Here is a 23,043-nt window from a genome sequence, read left to right on the forward strand (position 1 = left end):
TTACACTTTGCTTCATTGACACTGATCTTGTAACACAGCAAAGCCCGATTCAAACAACAGAATTCACTAATTATTTATAAAAAATAAAATAAAAAACACCAGAAAAGCTAAAGTTTGATTTAGCATTTAAACAGATTAAAGTGGACCTGTTATTGCCTTTTCTTGTTTTCTGTCATATATCTACTCTTAAAATGGTGGATGTTCATATTAAAATCGGACAAAATAAATAAATCAGTGAATGTGCAAGTTTTCTGTGAGCTCAGATGGGTGTCAGACAGTTTTTTTCTTGAGTCAGTGGGAGGAGATATTCCTAACATGGTCATCTCAGTTTTTCTTATGAAGGTTTATCTGCAGCTATAACACAACTCCAAAAAGCTACAGCATAGTGTTAAATGTAAATAAAAAACAAAATGCAATGATTTTTCAAATCTCATGAGCCAATATTTTGTTCCCAGTGGAACATAAAAATCTATCAAATATTTAAATAATATCCTGTTAGCCCTGTGAGAGACTGGCAACTGTCCAGAGTATGCCCCGCCTCTTGCTCACTGGTAGCTGGAACAGGCTCCAGCCTCCCCCGGAGCCTGACAAATACATTATCATATTCCATGAAAACTACGAGCTGCAAAAAAGATGCATCTTTAATTTCAGAATAAGGTTCCTCAATGAAAAACTGACCTTCTCATAATCTACACTACATGATATCATGAAAAGATTCAGAGAATCTGGAGAAATTTCCGTGTGCAAAGAACAAGGATGAAAGTAACTATTGGATGCCAGTGACCTTCATGCCCTCAGGCATCACTGCATTAAAAAAATACAAATCTGTCATGGAAATTGGTGCATGGGCTCAGGAACGCCTGCAGAAATGCAGGTTAACCCTGTAACAGCAGGGGTATCATAACTGATACATGAGGTTTGGGGAGTTTATGAAACTTCTATATCATCAATATTAAACAGAATCTAGGACAGGACATAAACAGCATGGGTTAAATGGTTTTGTCATTTGTTAGTATTTAAATTATCTGCAGTCACCAAATTAAAATGCTTCTTCTAAAATATATATTCAAATGTTTTATCTCATATGACTGTCAGGTACTAATAGAATATCAGTGCTCCTCACATTTTTGAGAACCAAGGACCCTACTGACCCTCTGCACTCAAATTCATTTTTTTTATGTTTTTGTAGCTTAATACTTATCATTATAATCCAGCTGCTAATTTAACATTAAAAAATATATAAATTATAAGTTTTGCTATAACTTCCAAAAAATAAAAATATTGAACGCAAAGTTTCAAAATAAATTGCACTTTATTTTTCCAAAGCATTACAGAGGCAACAAAACACAGAGCTCTGAAGAGGGACCGTTTGTGCTTAATCAGACAGAGCAAAATCAGATTATGATGCATGAAGTTTGACAAAAGGACAACTTTACAAACCAGCTTCACTTTAGATCATCAAGAAACAAGTGAACTTCAACACTTTAACTTTGCTAAACAGCTGTTGCCAAAAGTGGCCATTAGAGGAAAATAAATAAATGTATACCCCTTATTCACTTCAGCTGATTTAAAAGGGATCAGTTCCGCCCATTTCCACTTCCAGGTTTTCATTTTTCACCACTGGGCCTTCCTGCACCTCATCCTCCCTCTGAAACAAGGCATTTTAACTCCTCCGTCTTTATGGCTACTATACATTTAGATCAATTCTGCAACACCCCACTTCAAACACAGCATTACAGTTGGCACCTCACGTGCTCTACAACTTATTTATATATTTACAGAAGCATGAAAAAAAATCCTATTAATTTTTCTGCAAAAATAAAGGATGGTGTCAAACTTCTATTTTCTCTACAAAACTCATTTACCTCACTCAACTACGCCCTACATTTTTTACTTATGTCATGGACTCTGGGTTTTGTGCCTGAGCTTTTACTTTGTATTGATATTTGGACTCTTCTTTTTTATAGTTTTGGTTCATTTCTAGTCAAGTTTGGATTCTGATGTTATGGTGTTGGTTGAGTTTTGTAATCTTTGTAATCTTTATGTATCAGATTTTTTCTGGATTTTCTGGGTTCTTAGTTTTTGTTATGTGTTTGTGATTTGATTTGGAGTTTATATTTAATTCACCGAGTTTCAGTTTATGGTGGCGGGTGTGGTTCTGAGCCTAACATGACCATGTTCGTGTTATCACCTCTCAGTATACATAATATAAACATCCACAATTGGAACAGAAGACTTGGAAGAAAAGGAAAAGAGAAGCGGGTCTTCTTTAATCGTGGCTCAAGAGTTGGGACTTCATCTTGTAATCGGAAGGTTGCCGGTTCGAGCCCCGGCTTGGACAGTCTCTGTCGTTGTGTCCTTGGGCGAGACACTTCACCCGTTGCCTACTGGTGGTGGTCAGAGGGCCCGGTGGCGCCAGTGTCCGGCAGCCTCGCCTCTGTCAGTGCGCCCCAGGGTGGCTGTGGCTACAATGTAGCTTGCCATCACCTGTGTGTGAATGGGTGGATGACTGGATGTGTAAAGCGCTTTGGGGTCCTTAGGGACTAGTAAAGCACTATACAAATACAGGCCACTTACCAAAAAAAGTAAAGCTGTAACACAAACTCCCTCCAAAAGCATTCACAATGAAGCAACTTTGTTTTCTATTGTGTGTTCATTTAAACTTTATTTTTTTTTAAAGTAAAGAGATTTATGTTCACTTTTAAAATGACACATTATAGATTTTCTCACAAACACATTTAAAATTTTTCTATACACGCTGAGAATCTTTTATAATGCTTGCATAAGGTTTCGTTTGTATAAAAGCAAATAATGTGAATTAGAAAAACCCTTTAGAAAAGTTAAGACTTAACAAAAACCAAAAAAAAAAAAAAACAACATTTAAGTCCACAGTTCTTGAATATCAGTGGATCCAGAAAGGTTCCCTGAGGAACGCCCTCAGGAAATTTTTCATTATAGAAACCTTAAACCTGCAAAGAATTTCTTAAGAGAATATACATTTTGAGTCCATTAATAAAAAGAAAAACAAATACTTGAGATGAGAACGTAATCATTTTTAAAAAAAATTTTTTTAAGTATACCTAAAATTTCTGTCAGCTTCCTGCAGACAAATCTGCCAAATGACAAAGATAATTAAACCTTATATTAGATACTTCAAATGTATTTAAATCCATTAAATCTGTTATCAAAGTTAATTCTAAATCTATTTTAGGGGTGTAAAATAGATTTGACTGAAACCACAATTAGCTACAGTGGCCTGATCACTCGATCATGACTGGATCATGAGATGAAATGAATTACACTAAATGTGCTATGCTTCCAGTTCATTTATTACCTCAATGTTTAAACATCACAGCTTCCACAGTACGACAAGTTGGAACCATAATGCAATACTGGGGATGCTTCTATCCCGATATCAGTTTCGGATTCAGAATTGTTCCACGTCAGGGTTCAAGTTTTTCTCTTTACTTTGTGTTTTTAGCACAAAGAATAAATCAAAGTGTTTACATTCTGAGCTATTACAAAAGGATGCAGCATATTTTCAGGTAGAGTAGCTTTTGAACTGCTTTCTGAAATCATAAAATCATAATCCTTGTACTAAAACACTGGTTAATCATTTCACTGTTTTTATTTGCCGTGTTCCCTCTGTTAAAAAGAAATGTGCATTTTTTTCTTCTTTTTAACACTTTCATGTCCCTGATAACGTTAGAAATGTATACAAATCTTAAGTTCTTTGAGAAAAGAACAAAAGATAAAAACATTTTTAGAAACCATATTATGCATACAAACCAAAATATCTAAAGAGGCACTAATGGCTCCTTAATTACAAATGGTGTTTTTACTAGAAAAATACTTCAACAATCATAAACGCTAAGGCTCTGATAATCCACTGATAAGTTTTGAAAATTAAAAAAAAAAAATAAAAAACAAAACAAGAAGTCTACTGAAAACAAAAACCAGCTTCATCTTCAGCAGATTCAGCATGCTATAATCTGTTATTTCAGATCAAAGCCCCAAAATAGAAGTTTTGCCTTAAATCTGGATGGTCAACACGTGAAACCTTTATTTTCAATGTTAAAAAAAAGAAGCAATGCTGAGAAATGTTTTAATTCAACACTAAACAGATCAAAAACCAGATCTATTTATTTCCATCATAATTTCATTCTTGGACTCTAGTAGTGTCCATTTCCATGACTGGCAGTTCAAAAGAATCCTTATTTATGTGATCCTGGGCCTTACTGATGAATTCATTCATCCTCCTAAAACAAGCCTTTTAAGCTCCTCCCCCTTTAAAGCCTGCCTCTTTTCAAATTCAGTGGGTAGAATATGTAGAAGAACCACAAGTCAAAGCATCCAAATCAACCCACAAATTGGCCATTTTTAATTATGAGCAACCACTGTTTAAACAGTAAATATGACAGGAAATTAATAAAAGGTCCTCTTTAAATATAACAGTTAAGCTGTATTTAAAATCTGTATATTATATATGATATGAGCGGCTAAATTATCTTCTCCTAAAAGCTTGAAGAGGTTATTATTGTACACTGTGACAGAAAATAAAATCTTCCACATTAGAATCACAGCTTCAACTTTGACATAAAACTAACTGGAAGATGGAAACTGACTTCTGTTGGTCAACTCAGAGTAACATTTGAGCTATTTTCATTGTTAGCTGTTGCCACCCAAAGTATTACGATTAAAAAAAATCCAAAGAAAAAGAAGATTAAAATGAAAACAAAACAACACTTGTAGCCATATTGCCCAGTTTCTGTAGTAAGAGTCACCCTAGCAGCTTAGGAGCTTTTGCATAATGTTTCATTAGTAAAAAAGGCACCAAATATTCATGACCTAGAAACTGGGTAAAAAAAACTTGAAGAGCTCCGAGATGGTTCCCTGAGGAACGCCTTCAAAATATTTTTTTATATTTGAAGTTTCTGTCATGAAGCATTTTTTAAATAATCTTTAGAAAACCCTTTCCTCCTTACATGTGAAACATTCAATATGGTAGGTGAGGAAGATCAGGTTATAAAATGAAAACTTTAAAGGGACAGTTCACCACAAATTCAAATCTCTATATTTGACCTCTCGCATGTAGTCCTCTGTATCCGTCTACAGACTGCTTTGGTTTGAGTTGTCCAAGTGAGATTTTTTTGTGCTGTTAAAAGTGCCAAAAACTACAGCAGAGAAGTCTATTTCCAGAAATCCTGACATAGTTATTCCAAAAGCAGTTCTGAGAAATAACAATTTTCTCTTTACCAAACTACACCCTGTATCACAACTCTTTCTTCACACTGCAATAAACAGGCTCCATCTACCTGTGATGAAGTTGAACAACAGAATCAAACATTAATTGAATCACCTTGGCTGAGCTACATTTAGCTTGCTGCGCTCTTCGTTTAGCTGTCAGGTGTAAACAGTGGTAGGAAAACAGTTCCGTAACGAGGTTTGCAGAGGTCTTTTTAGAGTAACTGGGCCACAACACAGGTGACATTTAGGTCTGTAACATAGACCAGAAGGCAAAAAAATATATATAGGTATCTGGATGAATTTACAGCACTACAGGCCAAAGGGAAAACATGGAAGCTGGAATGTTGCAGCAAACCAATCCTTCAAGCATCCATACATCTGCAGATAATTCTGCTAAATGATAGCAGCAATTTTAAAACTAACTCTGAGATGTAACTTTCCTTTATGATTAAAAATATATATATAAAAACTGTAACAGTTGCAGTGTTTTTTCCCCCCCGGGTGGGGCTTGTTTTCAGCTTGGTGTTGTCAAAGGTTCCTTGACGACTTTAAAATCTTCAAATTTTCCATGACTGATAAATCAAACAGAAAATGAGCGATCAGTAGATTCCAGTATCAGGTTCATTAAGTGGAAAGCACTATGCCGGATTAGTTTTTTTCCTTGCTGTGGTGCTAGATTTTGAGATGAATTCCTCACCATCTTAACATGTTCGGTTAACTCCAACAGTCCACGATCTGCTGTTTTTATCCAGAACTATAAAATGATGTACTGCATTGCCTTTTATCAGGACCGTGAAACTTAAATGGATATTTAAAAGCAGAATATTAAAAACTCTTCCAGAAACCAGGTGAGAATAATTGTCTCATCTAATAAAATTCAAACTGAGCTTTTCCTCCTCAGTGACTGAGCAGTTTGAGTCGAGCCAGCCAGCCGCCGAGCAGCGACGTGGACTGTTTGTTTACACCCTTAGTGGGAGAGACAGCGGCAGAAGTGGAGGCAGAAGCCTTTTTGGACCCCACTTCCTGGTAAGGTATGGTGGCTGTGTTGTGCAGGTTGGCGTTAATGTAGCACTGGCTGCCCCTGATATGGTCGACGCCACGTACAGATGGGTGACCTCGGTACGGCAGAGGGAAACACGGCTCCTCCTCCGTGATAGTGCTAATGCCCTCATTACTCCGATACATGTGCAGGACGTCCTTACCTGTTAGAAGACAACAGGTTAATTATTTAATTATTCGGCTTGTTTCATTTTAGCTGCGAGACCTTTAAATGACGGCTTTCATGTTCCTAATTACGACAACCTTGTACCGAAGAAGAAAGGAGGTAGTCCTACATACTGGATTTACATGTGAGTGAAAAGACATAATAAGCAAGTCCTCCTCCCTAAACGAGCTTCTATCCTTCCATCCTCCCTGTTGAATCGTACAAAACAGCTAAAAGTAACAGTTGACTTGTTAAGTTGCAGGTCAAAGCAAGTAAGCAAGTCTTTTTAAAGAAACAGTTGAGATAAATCTGGACATAACTGACGTTTCATGTTTCAATTGTTCATTTAAAAGAAAAGTAATAATGCAAACAAAGCAAAAAAAGAAAAAAAAAAAAAGAATATTTTTAGAAATAAATTCGACGCTGAACTTCTAAGGATGACTCCACTTTAAACCTCACAGGTTCATGCAGCAGTGTGTAAACTTCGCTCTTTTGTCGGCCTCGTGTTTGCCGTCAGTGGAAAACAGTCCACTTCTTCACGTGTCTTTATTTAACCGTTCATTAACTGCCTGTTATCTTGGACAAACTGCCAACATGCACCGTGCTCGTCAAGGTGAAGTGCTCTAACGCTCAGACTGAGCAGAGTATGAAATGAGTCGCGCAGATGCAGTGGCAGCTTTCGGGGTTAATGATTAACCAGGTAAAAATTCAAAGCACGCAGCCCATCCCTGCTACAGTCTGTCCTTGCCTTTTAATGAGTTGGACAGATGGCTATTACTGATAACTGTCAGATTACTGGCGCTCACTGCGTCTGGTCCAGCTGGACAGGTGGGACTTACCTTTCCTTCCCTGAGTACTGGGCCTGGAGAGCCGGTCAGACACGCCTGAAAATGCCTCCACAGGCATGGAGATGGGTCTGGGTTTACCTGCGAAGAGTCCAGAAAGAGCAAAACATCAACTCCATCTCAGAGACACTACTCCTCTACTTCCACCTCAGGCTGACACTTAGCCAGATATTAGAGCACAAACCAATATGGCCCATAAACAGCTAGCTGCAGTCAGTCTAACAGAAATGTTTTTGGGGGTTTTTCTTCTTGGGAGAATCAGGCTGTTTTCTAAATCAATGATTCATCTTTAAATCCCCAAAGAACCACTCCTGGCTTAAGGTGTCCTTGATTACTATGACCCAGTAAAGCTTCAAAATATAATACAATGCATTCAGGTTGCTTCGTGGTGACTCCAGAGACAAAGGTGGCACTATATCCCAGTGTTTCCAACCAAAACCAGAACAAAACGGCTCCAAACTCAGCAGGGAGGAATTACTGTTCATGAAATCAAGCCTTAAAGTCAACAGAAGCTCTCTGAGGATACACAGTCTTATTAGTAGAAACGCTTTGTTTGGTTTGATGGGGCTAGATTGGTCCAGACACATGACATCATCTGATCTGCTATTCTCTCACATGAAATCACAGGGACTGAACTACAGAACTGTCAGGTTAACCTCATGTGTGGACATTATATTTTAGTCTAGTCTCTTATACTGCCACTGTTCTATCGAAATGTAAAATGATTGTCCTCTTATGTGGATCTCATTTTCTCAGAAACAAAAATCAGGTGTAAAAAAAAAAAAAAAAAAAAAAAAAACTTTTTAGGGAATTCTTTGTTTTTACGTTCGTCAGGTCCCAATCAGCCCAAATAGCAAAGACAAATTAAAAACGCATGCCATGAAAGAGTTTGGGTCTCAGGAGGTTAAAGGATTGTGAGGTTAAAGTGAGCCTCTGACAAAAGTTCAGGGCTGCTGTGCATGTGTGAGAACAGTCTATGCATCAAGCAAAAAAAACAAAAACAACAACTAAAAAAAACAGTTGATTGTGGTTTTATGTGCTTTCATTTCCTGTGGTACTGTAAGTGTTGTATAACTCATCATAACCCACATGTTTTTCCCCTCATTGTGGTGCTCTTATTTTGTCTTTGTGCTGTGATGACTGGCTGCTGGCTGTCGCTTCATATTTTGACCCTTGGGCATGGAATCACTCAGCCTATAAACTTAGTCTGGATATAAAACACTGGGACAGGACTAAACTTTTTCCTTCTTATTCAAAGTATAGTTTGAGCTTTGTTTTCATTGTTAGACTAAGCTCTAGAGCAGTGGTGGGCAACTCAAGGCCTTGAGGGCTGGTGTCCTGCAGGTTTTAGATGTGTCCTTGATCCAACACAGCTTATTCAAATGGCTAAATTACCTCTACAACATGTCTCGTAGTTCTCTGGAGGCCTGGTAATTAACTAATCATTTGATTCAGGTGTGTTTACCCAGGGTGAGATCTAAAAGGGCAGGGATAGCTCAGTAGGTAGAGTGGTGGCCCCATGATCGGAAGGTCGGGGGTTCGACTCCACTGAACGGCTACCCTGAGGTACCCCTGAGCAAGGTACCGTCCCCACACACTGCTCCCCGGGCGCTGCACTGCTTCACTGGGTGAATGGGTTAAATGCAGAGGAACTATTTCCCTATGGGGACTAACACATACACATTATACAAAACCTGCAGGACACCGGCCCTCGAGGCCTGGAGTTGCCCACCCCTGCTCTAGAGTAAGGTTAAGAGCCTTTGTGTCCTTACAGCGTGAGGAGGAGCGCTGCCTGAGGCGAACTGGGATAGGATGACTGGATTCAGGTGGAGGGACGACAGACGTCCGGTTTTCCTCTGCTACAGTGTAGCGCTGCTGCCGCACGTCTGCATCCAGATGCGAGTTTGGAGACTTGGGACGCATTTTCACACCTGCAAATACGCTTGTGTTCCCATCTCTGCCACAAGGAGCAGGAAACTCAGCATTACAGGCATAAAAAAGAAAATAAATAAAGATGATTCTGAAATACTGAAGCTTGAGTGAGGTACTTACAGCGGGACATATGGCGCTTCTGGGGGAGGAGGGATATACAAATCCAAGATGGTCGTCTTCCCTCTCTTTCCAGGAGCATCTGAGGTTTCTGACTCTCGTGATTTATAGAGACTTGGCGCTCCCTGAGAGGTCTAATAAAGAAAAAAGACAAATTTAAGCCCTTTAATAAAGGAAACAAAAGAATCACATGTAACTAACACGTTTGGTTTGTCTCTTGTAATCTGTGTTTTTGGTTGCTTCTGTGTCTCAGCACACAACAGACGATGACTTTGTGAACTGCGTTTATCGTCAAACAAAAGCGAAAGTCGTTCCAGCTCAGAGGAGGCTTTTCTGTTTCCTTCCTCACTTTCAAGTTCTCACAAACACAGGAACTTCATTCAGCTCGTTTTCTGTTTCACCTGCACTTTGAAAAACACGTTTAAAGGACGTTTCAATGCAGCCACTTTTAACCATGCCAGACTTAATCCAGTCTGGCGATACTGTGAATGCTCCCAATTGTGAAAAATCCAACGAAAGACCAAAACAAGCAGAAACTGAGTGGTTTCATTACCACTTTTACACCCATTTACACACACATACACTTCCCTTAAAAGGGCTCATTTCATCGTTAAGTTCATTTCATTGATTGTACTATTTGTATTTCCTTCTGATATCTGTACCTGAGCTGAGGTGATGCAAAAATTTCCCCGTTGTGGGATCAATAAAGTCTTATCTTTATCTTGTCTTATCTTATTCAGTCAACCTCAGGATTGCTGCAGTATACCTGATGTTTACGAAGCAAATGTGATGAATCAGTTTTGAAATATGTAAAGACCCAGTAAGATGCTTCAATATAACTGCCAACATTTAAATGCCTAGGAGTGTTTAAATAAGGAGCAAGACATTTTTCTAAAGCCCTTTGATCAAACAAAAAACAGCATCATAAACACAAAGTGTTTATGATGCCGTTTAACCCTAGAACTCATGTACAGCTAAAACTAGCAAAAGTTTACTTTTTTCCTTATTTAAACAGCAGATTTATTAATTCAGTGTTTAAAGTCATTACGACACAAAGAAAAAAATAAAACAGACAAAGTTGTTTCATAAACAAGCAAACAGCTGACGTCCTGCTGCAGTTTCTCACTTTCTTGCATAAAACACGGACGTTTAAAACACAGCAATGCAGTTTTTGGGACAACTTGTTTGTCATGTCAACTCAGTTTATGACCTTAATTCCCCAACACTGACAGATGAGTTCACCTGGGTGGGTGTGGCTCCAGTGGTGGAGCTCTTGTCTCACGAAATAAGAATAAGAGGTTCCATTAGTGACCCCGGTCTTTGCTACTTGATTCAGTCATCTGTTTTTAACACCAAGCTGACTGAGCTAACTTATTATTACTCATTCTAATAGTTTCAGGCTTGTCATTGTTCCCACTTCACAAAACAAAAGATAAACAAATGTAAGTGCAGGTGGCGTAACCTTTGAAGTGAATGGTGGGAGTGACGATGAGATAAGAGATCTCAGATCTGTTTTGAAAGACTGAGATTAGAGCCTGAGCTCATCAGCTGAGCTACCCAGCGCCTTTCTGGATTCCTATCTCCCCTAAACACACACATCCTGGACCCCTGTCAGCACAAAACCCCTGAAGGTGGTTTGGTGAATGCAGGATTGTCACATTGTGAACTAAAGTGTGAGTCAGCCACCGCAGATCTGACATCAACGCAGAGTTTTTCCTATCTTCCTTTTTTTCAGGAAAAGGGAAGAAGGGCTCCATTGTTTCACCCGCTCATCTCAGAGGAGCTGTAGACTGAGCGGCTGCTGCGTTTTCTGCTCGAATCAAAACCTCAAAGCTACGACAAAGACTGAAAACCACCACGTGCAGCTTGATTTTCTTACCGACACAGTCTGCTTCACTTTCATGCAGTGACGTCTGTCACAACACTACAGCTGCTGCAGGTTCAGGACCTGCGTCAACTACGCCTCACCTGGAAATTCTGCAGAAAGAATCCATTATCCTTCCACATTTACCGATATTAACCAGAACTTTGTATACTCGTGCTTTTTCTTTCTTTCTTTTTCCCCCCCACAGGAAAAACTTTGACTTCTCTAAAATCGAAAACACAATCACTCCCAAATGTCCAGTTTGAACCAGGAAAAAGAACCTCTCCTCACTTCTTTTTCAGGGCCAGTAGATGAATCTGAAGGCCAAAGTGTCAATAAAGTTATGTAGAGCTATTTCAAACTATGTTTCTTAATGCCATTGTTTGTATTGTCAACATATAAAGATGTAAGAAATGATATGGTGATTCTAAATATCATGTTATGTTGAGCTCTTCTTCAAGGTCAAATGTTCAGAAAATGTTGTATCTTTAAGATTTGCCCTTTACAAGCTCATTGTTTAATTTTAGAGGTTTACAAGAACATGTTTGCATGTTTTAATATCAGAAGAACAAAAAAAAAAATCTTAACAAGGACGACTTCTTTGTTTTACAGTGAAGAGAAGTGTGTTAACAAGTAAAGGCTGGATTATAATCAGTCAGTTTTATTGGGTGAATTTGTGTCACTGTTTCAATCCTGACGACAAAAACAGGAAAGTGAATCATAAAAGCTTCATTGTGAATTTTGATGTTTTAAAATTCTGTTGTGCATCAGGAAAGCAAGAGAGAAGCAAACAGGTTTGAGTACGTGTTACGCCAAACACTGATTTATCTGTGGATGGGGAAATAAAACCTTCAGTTTCTCAGTGACTGAGTTCACAAAAATGTTTGTGTGTAAGAAAAAACACAGGTAATGTAGCGAATTTGAGATTTCAGGATATACAGACTACCTGCTCAATTCTGCTGCGAAGTTTTTCACTGATGAAAATTCTCTTTTCGTCCATACAAGCACACAAATAAACGCTCCTGAGACGGGGGCTGTTAGGACTGTTAATCTGCATTTCAGATTCATTTTGGGAAGTCCGAATACTGAGCTCATGTTACAGCAAAAAAGAGAAGCGAGAATACATTAGAAAACAAAAAGACTCCAGATCATGTTCAAGCGTTGCATTTTACACAGAACTTTAGGCCTGAATTCCTCATTTTTATTGTGCAGTCATCATGTTTTTGGTTTCATCAAATTATGTGGAACTTGTGGATAAAAAAGGTAGAAAAACTGCAACACAAGTACTTGTCCATTTCTACTCCAGCTTGGGATTTCCCACATCATTTGACCTCTCCACGACAGGAGAACAATCTGCCACCACAGAGGGCCTCCATCAGGAAGGATGAAAAGGAGGAGACAGTCCCTGGTGTTAGTCGTTTATTTTGCTGAGAAGCACTTCAGCACAATACAAGCGGCGGCTCACCTGCACAAGCGGCGGCCTCCAGCGCAGGTTTTTCAGTGGAGCCGGTGCGAAGCTGGCAGATGGTCCAGAGGGCCTCTTCTTCAGCATCAAGACAACACCTCCAGACTCCGCCCTCAACTTCCCCACCAGGTGCTTTAGCTGCCAGCCCACCTGGACCAACCAGAGCAAAAGTCAGAGAATTGCAGCCTCTAGAGAGCGCTAGCATGAGGAAAGACCTTAAACTTCACGACCCTGAACGTCAGCGTTTAATGAAGCATTTCACGTACTGTGAGCTGTGAACTGTTATGAAACCTGCGGAAACGGATCCAACTCTTATACTTGGCCTTGGTTTAGTACTGTCTGAAACAAGCTGTTTATTGGCTTACAGTCAGTTTCATGTAATTCACATCACATTTACACTTACATGATAATAAATATTTTATTAAGATCAATGCATTTGCATGATTGTAAAATCTATAAATCTCACTAATAATTATTTGGAGTATGTACATTTAATAAATATTGTGATATCTTCATTAGTGAAAAACATGTTAAAGCCAACTTCCTTCTGATTGGCTGCTCCTGCTAAAAATAAGCATATCTGAACTGTAGGTGGGTGGAGCTTGTGTTTTCTTCGCCTATCTGAAATGGTTCAGAGCAGTCTGAAGTCTGACCTTTTATTTCACAAGGCCACGTTTAACATTAGTGTTCACTGTTGTAGCACTAAATATATGACAGAAAGGAAAAAGTCCTGCATACTGAAAAGTCGCAACACTTCAGTTTATACATAAGACAAAATAAAGAAGATACAACTTGTCGCTTGAAAAAAAAAAAAAAAAAAAGAGACAGCTGGACTTTGTGAAGTTTGTGAACATGTTTCACGCGTCATCCAAGAAGATTGTTATACAACTAATACCTGAGAATCCTCAGGTACTTGACACTACAGTCAAGTGTTGAAGCTACGTCCTGCCTCGCAGACGTGTGTGGGATCTCTCCATCTAAGAAAATGACTAAGGCCATTTCCCAAAATGATGAGAAACTTGTGGCTATTCGACTCACCACTGTCTGTTTGTTGACCTGAATGACTTCATCTCCAGCGTGAATCCTCTGGGTTTTATCTGCCGGAGACTGAACAGCACACAAAGAGAAGCGCAGAGTTTAACAGACTAACATTTCATTGACTGCATGTTTCCATGATCTCTGGTAGTGATGAAGACTTTCAGGAGAGATTTTTTAAGTCTATAAATGGCACATGAGCGGCGAAGAAGACCCAGAGGCTCACTCACGTTCTCTGTTGTTCCCGTGATGACGTGAAGCCCGTCGTAGGTGGATTTGATGTAAATCCCCTGAAAGATAAAACAGAACTTAAACATGGATCTTCTGCATAAATACACCTCCCACAGTTCCTCTGTAATTCCTCGCTGCAGCGGTGGCGATGGGGTTTTCCTTTCTGGACCTACATCTGTTTCTGTTTTTGATTCAACGCTGGTTGTGGTTCATGGCATAGCACTAAAATACCTGTTAATGATTCTGAGGGGAAGTGGGGTCATATTGTGGGTTTTTCTTTTTACAGCAGTCAGTACTTATCGGACAGCGGCGTCCCGCTGACATAGCCCAACAGGGAAATGATCATTTCTGTCCCATTTGTGTATTTTCTTTTTTTATTCTATGCCCTTTAAAAGAAAATCCTCACCAGTCCCTCCCCAGGCTTGACATTGGTGATGTGAACCTCCTCCAAACAGGACATTTCCCTTTTTGCGGGGTAAGAAGTCGCTTGGACAGTTTTCTCACAGATGCTGTTGAGCGCTCGGGACTGAAAAACAAGAAAATATATACAAATAGGTTCAGCTTGTCCAATGGATGGATACATGCAAGTGTTCACCCAGTTATCAGGCAACAATTGTATTACAGTGTGTTATTACACTGCTCACTCTTCTGTCCCATACTGTAACCCCAAAAATTATTTCAAAAGATATAAGAGTCTGATTCAGATTTTATACACTTTTATAAAACTGGAAGCCTCTTTGAAACCACAGGTGTCACCCACCTGGTAGTTATTAAAAAATGCCAGGGAAAACATTGTTATTTTGTATAATTAGCGGTTTATAATTATGCATATACGTGGTTTACATTGATTTTGTAAAGGTGTCATTCATTATGTAGGTGCGTATCTATGTAGGTTTGCGATTTATACACCTGGGCCTTTCCATCCTCAAAATGGGCCCGAGGTGGTGACTATGCACCTGACTGGTTTGTGTAAATATGAGTTAAAGTCTGTGTTGCCTTATTTAACACTAGTTTTTCATATTGCTGTTGTTGGTTAAACCCTACCCTGCTGTAGAACAAACATGCACATGTAAGAATAAATGTGCTGGTTTGGATTTCACAGTTGAAAGACTTGACAATAATTATCTTGTTTCCATGATCTAATCGAGAAAATTATTGGTTACCATTTTTTAAGTGGCATTTCTGATCCTTGAACTGCAAATACTGTTTTGACCATATGCAACAATGTCTAATTATATAAATAATAAAATAATACATTTCTGAATGCTAACCTTCTGGAATCAAACTCTACACACCAGCTTGTACACTGCTTGAGTTTCACGGTTACATTTTAAACGACATCAACTGCATATTTGATTTTATGACTTGTCTTGTGGTTACATTTTAGTGTTTTATAGCTTGTGTAATATCGTTGGACTGAAAACGAAACCAGGTACTTTTTGTCGTGCGTTTTCTCTCGAATAAAGAATAAAACATGATTCAAGACAGAAAGCCATTGGCAGCATGGTGGTCTTAGCTTACATCTCTCATGATGACTATAAAGTGCTCTAAATTTAGTCTGAAATGCTGAATCGCCTCCTGCACCAAATCTGCCTGATCCAAACCTCTGACCTTTCAGTGGAAAAGGGAAAGAAAACAACAGATGCAACAGGAGTTGGAAAAGCATCAAAAAAAAGCTCCAAATACGGACGTGGGGACGGTGCTTGGTTTTGTTGTACGGGAGAAGAGCTTGATGCCTCTGCAGAACGAGAACAGCCTCATATTATCATCACAAATGACCAGACACCCAGGCCTGGAGCGCAGCACCGAGCCCGAGCTCATGGGAAGCAGAGAGCTGACCAGGAAAACACAAACCAGCAGGAAATTACAAGTAAACCAGGAAAACATGCTCCTCTGGGGATATAGCTGGTCAGCTTCCTGCTGTTTGTTTTTTTCAAATATGGTGACTTTATTGCTCCCCTTACAAAGACAAAGTAAATTTGCTTCATAGATATTTATCCCATAAAGTACTGGAAATATTACTAAAAAAATAATGCAAAACCAATGTTATACTTCAGCAGTTTTTAGGACTAAATCTTTAGTTCATGAAAGACACTTTTATTCACATTATACTCGCCCATCTGTCTCCATGAGGATTAAAACAGTGTGTACATTAAACATCAGGTCCATTTCCAGCCACGTTCTGTTTACTGTAAGCTGAAGCTTTTCTGTCCACTTGTCACTACAAGCCAAGTTTGCCCAAGTTAACGTCTTATAGATGTGATGAGTACAGAAAAAGTAGACTCAAAGCGCTTTTCCTGTGTAAGAAAACTCTGATTACTTACATATCAAATATCCTCTGACCACATGAATTTAAACAACGTGCATGTGTAAAATGAACATCCACCGCTGTAACAGTACAGCAGTGCTACTGTATAAAAAGAGGTCACATGACAAACTGGCTATGAGAAGGAAAGTGACTGAACTTCATCCAAGTGTGAATCCTGAAACAACAGGAAGTCTTATCTAAGACAGGAAGTGGATGTGCCTGAGCCGAACACACACACACACACACACACACACACACACACACACACACACACACACACACACACACACACACACACACACACACACACACACACACACACACACACACACACACACACACACACACGTTCGAACAGAGGAAAGAAAAGCAAAAGCAGCACTCACCACTTCCAGAATCTTTTCCTCCATCTCATAAACTGTGCAGTCCTGGAATTACAGACATAAACACAGAGACTAAGAGATCTCACAAACATCTGTCCAACATCTGCTTTATTATCATCACTGTGAGAGAAAACAAAAAACAAAAAAATATCAGAGAAACAAGGCAGCCCCTGCCTTTGGTTTTTTTAATTGTATGCTTTTATTTTGAAGTGGCGTATGACACAAAAACAACTGATAAGAGTTGGGAAATTACCCATGCTGGTAAGGAAAACAGAGTCACATGATTAAACTATGTGACCCAATTTAGTATTGCTTCAAAAGCAAATACTGTTCACACTAAATTGAATTAGGTGTCAGGATGGACGAGAAGTTCATGAACACAGATCTGAAGTCTGGATGTCCTTGGTAATATTTCACGTTAGAAGACTGAATTTGTAAAATCTGATATCAAACAAAATCTCCATACAATGTCATTCAGTGATGGCAATCAATCAATGCTTCACCTCCTCTTCTTTAACTCCTATTCTTACTGTTTTCTGATCAATTTTCTAATATTGTAATTTTTTAATCATTTGCTAAATAAGACTTTTTCCACACAACATTCTGGTGCCAAACAACTACAGCTGTGTTTTGTATGGGGTCTCGCCTTGACAGTCATACCTTTACAGTTAGTTATGGAAGAGAATTAAAAGTCATGACGACAGTAAATTTATTTTTATGTTGTTCTGTATTTGGAAAGAACTTTCAGGCTAATATCGTGTTACTGTACAGCAGACAGAATATTTTCATCTTGATGGTTAAAGAAGTTTTTTGTTTCAGAAAACAGATGCAGTGGAGCATTTTCACATCTGGGGAAAAGGAGAACTTGCTCATATCAAATTTGGCAGGTTTTCCATTCAGAAGCCAGAACTGTGAGTGTGGCAAACAAACACGGGAAAGGAGAAAGGGAATCAGCGGCAAAACAAATATTTGAGAAATGACAGCCTACAGGAGAGTGAAACCAGGAGGCAGGGACGGTGAACGCCTCCCAGAGACACCGAGAGGATTCCTGCTGCGGTCGGAGAAATAACAGTTCCCCGTAAACACGCTGACAGGATGATTGCATGACAGCGCAGCAGGGCGACGCCTCAGAAGGCTCTGCAGACACATGCAGGGAGGTGGCACGCTGCAGAAAACTTCCAAGTGCACATCCGCTTCTGAATACTTCAATAAATGAAGAGAAATCCAGCTTATTGCAAAATGTGAAGCTCTGAAACAAACTTTTGCCGTCCCTAAAGGAAATTATAAAGTTCTAAACTAATGAAACGTCTGGCTGATTTGCAGCTGAAGTATTCTGCCGTTGCATAAAACATGTCTGTACGCCTCAGCTGCATTAATATGCATCATGTTTGAACTTCTCACACAATTAGTTCCCTCATATTTTGTCGTGTGACAGCACGACTGCCTCAGGTAGACTCTGCAACGATGTAAAGGGTTACATACAATTCATCACTGATTCATGACTTTATGCTTGGTTGCACAAGACTTTGTATAGAATAGATCCTTAAGCTGTGGATTTAGCATTAACAGAGCTGAGAAAACCTGATTTTTTTCACTTTTCTTTATGGGATAACTGATAGCTGAGAAGGAGATGTGAAACAAACTGTTCTGTGACGCTAATTCCCCTCCTCATGGTAACTGTACAGTGAGGGAATTTTTTAAAAAGTCTCTTAATAGTTTATGCTTGTGTATAATTAGGGGCCTGTCACTTTAAATGACGGGTGAAAAGCACGTGAGTGGTTGTAGCCAGTCTCCGTTTGTTAGGCTTCACCTCAGCTAAACTTCCCAACTATGTTTTTGCTGTCAGTGCTTTTAGAGCATTTTAATGCAACTTTCTGACAAATATTATTCCTCTGTGTGGTAAAGACATTGAAATTAAGAGAAATTCGCAGGTTTTATAATCAAGCCAGCTAGCATTAGCTGATAACTTAGCTCCACTACCTCAACCAAATGGTCACTTCTGGCTCCAGTAAAGTGGACTACCAAAATATGAAAACTGAGGCTTCAAAATGTGTTCAAAAGCTGACATCAGGGGTATGTCCATCTTTTAAATACAGTCTATAGCTTACTCTGTCCCTTAAGGAGCGTAAAACTGCTTAGATGACATGTTCTTTGGGCAGCAGCATTTTAGGATGGTGCATGAATATACGTCTTCACAGAATTGGGATGCTTCTTAATTATAAATGTAAAACTTTTAAAATGTATTCAGGACACGTACTTGACATTTCCCACTCTCCATGAACTGGTTTTGTTGAAGTTCCACATCTTGTGCTTTCATTTACATTTTAGTAATAATCTCAAAGTTTCTAAAGTATGAAACATGTAAGGATCTCAGCTATCGGAAGGAGATATGCCATCAAAATGACTGTGCTCATGTATACAGTAGTTATCTGGAGCTTCTTCATGATCATCACCACCAACAACAACAGATCCAGAAAATAAACATTTTAGTTCATGACCTCCTTCCTCTCTGATGTGTCTTTATGACAAGCTGCTGCACACAGAAAACATCAGAGATCTGTTTCTCTTTTAAGGTCTCATGTGGAGATTGTATTTCCAAGAGTGGATCTGTTAATCACTCAGGAAAGCACAGAAACACTGAAGAAAACACAGAGCGGCGTCTGAGCGTCACTGACCTTCTGGACGGTGGAGGTGAGCTCCAAACACAGCTGGATGATCTTGCCTTTGGTTGAGGTGAAGTCATTGGCACTCGACAGAGGAGTCCTAGCAAGAAGAGAGAAACTAAAATTATAGAATCATGTCAGTGCTGGCAGACAACAGGGCTGTGTTTTAAAACGGATTCAAAATACGAGCAGGGCCACAGACTATTCGGTCTCTTTATACACTACCTCTGATCTTTTACTGCTTCACACTGATCGGCCATGAACAGCCAATGGTAAGCAAGTGAAAAACAGTGAAAAAAAACAGCATGCAATGCTGAACACTTTAAAACACATTTTAAAAAAGGACAGAACATCAAAGAAATTAATGAAAATTTGACTTTCTGTAAGTTTTCATTAACTTCAGATCATAATAGCTGTTCCAACCCAAACATATCGAGTATGAAATTTTTTTGGATGAGATAACTGGATGGAGACTGAATAAAAAGTGGCCCCAGGTGTTTCTGGGTGAGCGAGCTGACACACTTCAGATGTCAGGTGCATTATGGGGCATCCATGTTTGTTTCCAGCTGCTGCAGCCAAGCTGGAATGTGTTTCAAGCTGATACAAGCTGCAAAAAAGCTGAAGCAGTCAAAGCGGCGATGCAGTAAACTGGAGCAGCGCTGCGAGGAAACACGATACTAAAATAATCAGAACGGAGGGGAGAGTACAACCGCTATCTTAGAAGGAACAAAGTTGTGCACTGAGCTGCACGTTATGAGTGAACTTCTGACTGACACGTTAATAAAAACAAATGCCATGTTAGTGAAAGTGTTGTGTGAGCAATTATGCAAGTACAGTTAAATTTACAAATTCAAAAGAAAGCCTGGATGAAAACATCAACTGTGACATCATGGTATCCAGTTTTATTTTTATGCTTTTTACGAGATCGCGGTTGTTTTAATGAGCAAATAATGTTTCGTTTTTAATACCAGGATACTCTGAATGCCGTCGTGGTTACCTGTCCAGCCAGGCCAGCAGATTCTTGGCGGTGCCGATCAGTTCGACCACGGCGGTGAGGAATTCATTGGTGGGCTGATTGGAATTTTTGCTGTGGTAGGCGGGGTTCTTCCTGCGCTGCGTCACGGCGCTGCTCAGGTTGTGGTGCGCTGTTCTCATCTTCCCCACCAAAGTCTTCAGGTTGTCCGACTCCACGCCATAGTTCTGTTAAAGAAAGATGAAAGATTCAGTGAAACAAACCTGCTTCTTACTCAATTATTAAACATAAAGACTACACTTCCCATCAGCACTGTCACCATTTCCTGGCTCACTAACCTTAGCACAAGTATGCTGCCACAGGAAACTCTGAAAGAGGCACTGCGGAAACGTTACACTGCACGAAGCTGCAGTTTGAGTAGTCCACATTGTATTTTGCACCTCAAAGTACTTTTTGTTTGAGAACACACAACAATGTTCAGGAATGATTGGAGGGAATTTAGAGATTCCCACGACCCTTGACCACAAACACACCCTGTCTCCCTAATGAAAACACACACACACACAAAAACCCCACACACATTCCTGCAAACCAGTCGCCATAGCGATTATGCGACTAAAAAAATAAATAAATAAAAAAAAATAAAAATTCCCCACCACATCAACGTCAAACTAAATGACTCATCAATGCCACGTGTTTAATTAATCAGTTTAATGAATCTGATACCTTTTTGTTTATTTTCATGAATAAGTGCAGATGTGTTACGTTTATGTGTTATTACATCTGCAGGTCTGAACACGACCTTTGATTCGCTTTGTCGCCTGCAGCGATTCAGATGTTTGAGGCGTCATGCAAACAAAACATCTGGAGCCAAATCGACGTTCCACCTTGACTGAACGCAGAAAACACATCCTTCATAACACAACATGACACCTGACCTCATGTTTCAGGCAGAACTTTCAAATCGTGTTAGAAAGGATGTGATCCCTAGGTGTCAATCAGAAAAGAGCTCAGGATGATGCTGGGCTGTGATGGAGTGAAACAAGGAGCATAACTATCAGAAGGTTTTTAGGAGGTTCAAGTATTTTAAAACTTTCAGAAAATGTCGGCACTGAAGTGAAAGATCTCTAGAAGTATTACAGATCAAACAAAATTTATAAGGTCTTCAAAAACAGAGAAAGTACCCAATCTGCACATTTGAACAAACTGAACCAACAAATTTTCATCATCTCACATAAATAGAAGCTTCTCTGGTAGCAGATTAATTGTGTCAGCTCCACTCTTTTCATATGGAGAGGCAAAACTGCCAAAAATCATAAAGAAGAGAGAGAACAACTATCTCACACAATCTGCACACAAAATCATTTATAAAATGCAACATTAACCAGAAATCTTGCCAACATCTGGATAAATTAATATGCCAAACACATCGAAATCTATAGAAAATGTTTACTGTAACTGTCAGTATAAAACAATGCTCGTTTCCTCTTTTCTTCCACATTATTATCCCCAGAGCATCATCTCTGTAATTTCTTTTTACGTCTGTTGTGGAACAGAGACAGCTGCCTCCAGTCAATCAGGAGACCTGAGCTGAAACAAAAACATCTTTTTCCCTCAACAGCGGTGAACCCAACTGCAGGCCTCCCTGATCATTGAGTGCATCATGATTGTTACACAAAATCTGGGTCATTAAGAGCCTGTGGCTGCCTAATGTCACTCCAATTATCAGAATAAGTCTGTGGTATGTACTGAGGGTTAAAGTCGGGAGAGAAAAGGCCTCTCTTGTTCTGTTAAATGAGCCTCAGTTGAAAACTGATCATGTGACAAGACGCTGGAACAAAACTCTTCCTCTACATGCTGAAAACTGTTTGAATGTGTGTGTGTGTGTGTGTGTCAGGGGAAGGGTGGGGGGGGGGTCTCTGACAGGTGGGAGGGTCACATCTGTTTCCTGCTCCACCCCAAAATGCAGCAAACTCTGCCTCATGCTGCAAAAAATATCCACAACACATCATTTGACCTTGCTTGAATGCTGCAGGAAAACGCTCCCTGAAACTTTGGAGCTGTGTGTGCTCTGATCGCAGCATTGATTGGTTAGTTTCAGTGTGATGTCATAACTGTATTTTTCCAGAGGTAAGTGAAAGCATTTCAGGAAATGACACGTCGCTTGTGCCCGTCACATGGCTGAGGGAGGATGTGGGATACAGACTAAAGCTCTGAAATACGCTACTGTCAGGTTGTTCAGCCTTGCCTGGGGTCAGGAATCTAATAAAGATCAGCTAATTGCAAACACAAATACAGTATGAGGAGGGGTCTGACTAGCACTCTTTAAGTTGCCTTTCCTTATGACATTCCTAAAGACTGAATCATATGACAGACAAAGCCGTTATGAACCAGAAGCAAATAAATTGTCATTTATTTGGGCAAATCCCCCACTGACTGTACTAACGATTCCACTGATTCAGTAAAGGACTAAATGTTACAATCCCGGACAATGCATTGCTTTTAATGTACAAAATCTTGAGGGATGGCTTGAGGGATCAGATATATATCGGATGACGATATAAAAACATCTATTGTTTCATTTTATGCTATCGTTTGTTTCGTGGTGTCGCAAAATAAACTGTTTACGGCAATATTTTTTCACCGTTTTGATGGTCACTGTAGTGGCTATATTAATTTCATAAATTTTTCTCTTTCTCCTATATTTTATATAACCACACTACGGACGGACAAGCGCCTGTTTTTTTATGCGTTGTGGTTAGGAACAACGACGGTA

General features: G+C 39.5%; 1 protein-coding gene across 2 annotated transcripts in view; it reads right to left on the reverse strand.

Moving 5' to 3' along the window:
• The window catches only part of LOC146652748 (connector enhancer of kinase suppressor of ras 3-like), a 50,964-nt gene that overhangs the window by 613 nt on the left and 27,308 nt on the right, over window positions 1-23,043 (reverse strand). The window contains exons 3-13 of one of the 2 annotated variants that reach the window (XM_085381175.1): window positions 20,292-20,494; window positions 19,307-19,394; window positions 16,635-16,676; window positions 14,347-14,466; window positions 13,940-13,999; window positions 13,713-13,781; window positions 12,675-12,824; window positions 9,349-9,479; window positions 9,069-9,253; window positions 7,291-7,377; window positions 1,311-6,449 (exon numbers count right to left, since the gene is read on the reverse strand). In XM_085381175.1, the coding sequence (XP_085237301.1) occupies window positions 6,145-6,449; window positions 7,291-7,377; window positions 9,069-9,253; window positions 9,349-9,479; window positions 12,675-12,824; window positions 13,713-13,781; window positions 13,940-13,999; window positions 14,347-14,466; window positions 16,635-16,676; window positions 19,307-19,394; window positions 20,292-20,494 (1,440 nt within the window). In that variant the 3' untranslated portion in view covers window positions 1,311-6,144. Of the gene's footprint in view, window positions 1-1,310; window positions 6,450-7,290; window positions 7,378-9,068; window positions 9,254-9,348; window positions 9,480-12,674; window positions 12,825-13,712; window positions 13,782-13,939; window positions 14,000-14,346; window positions 14,467-16,634; window positions 16,677-19,306; window positions 19,395-20,291; window positions 20,495-23,043 lie in introns of those variants that run through there. The other variant, XM_085381176.1, reaches the window with a different exon arrangement.

This window comes from Rhamphochromis longiceps, linkage group LG15 (genome assembly GCF_057381845.1).
Source record: "Rhamphochromis longiceps isolate RC_006_pf linkage group LG15, R_longiceps_female_GT1.1, whole genome shotgun sequence".
NCBI classification, from domain to species: Eukaryota; Metazoa; Chordata; class Actinopteri; order Cichliformes; family Cichlidae; genus Rhamphochromis; species Rhamphochromis longiceps.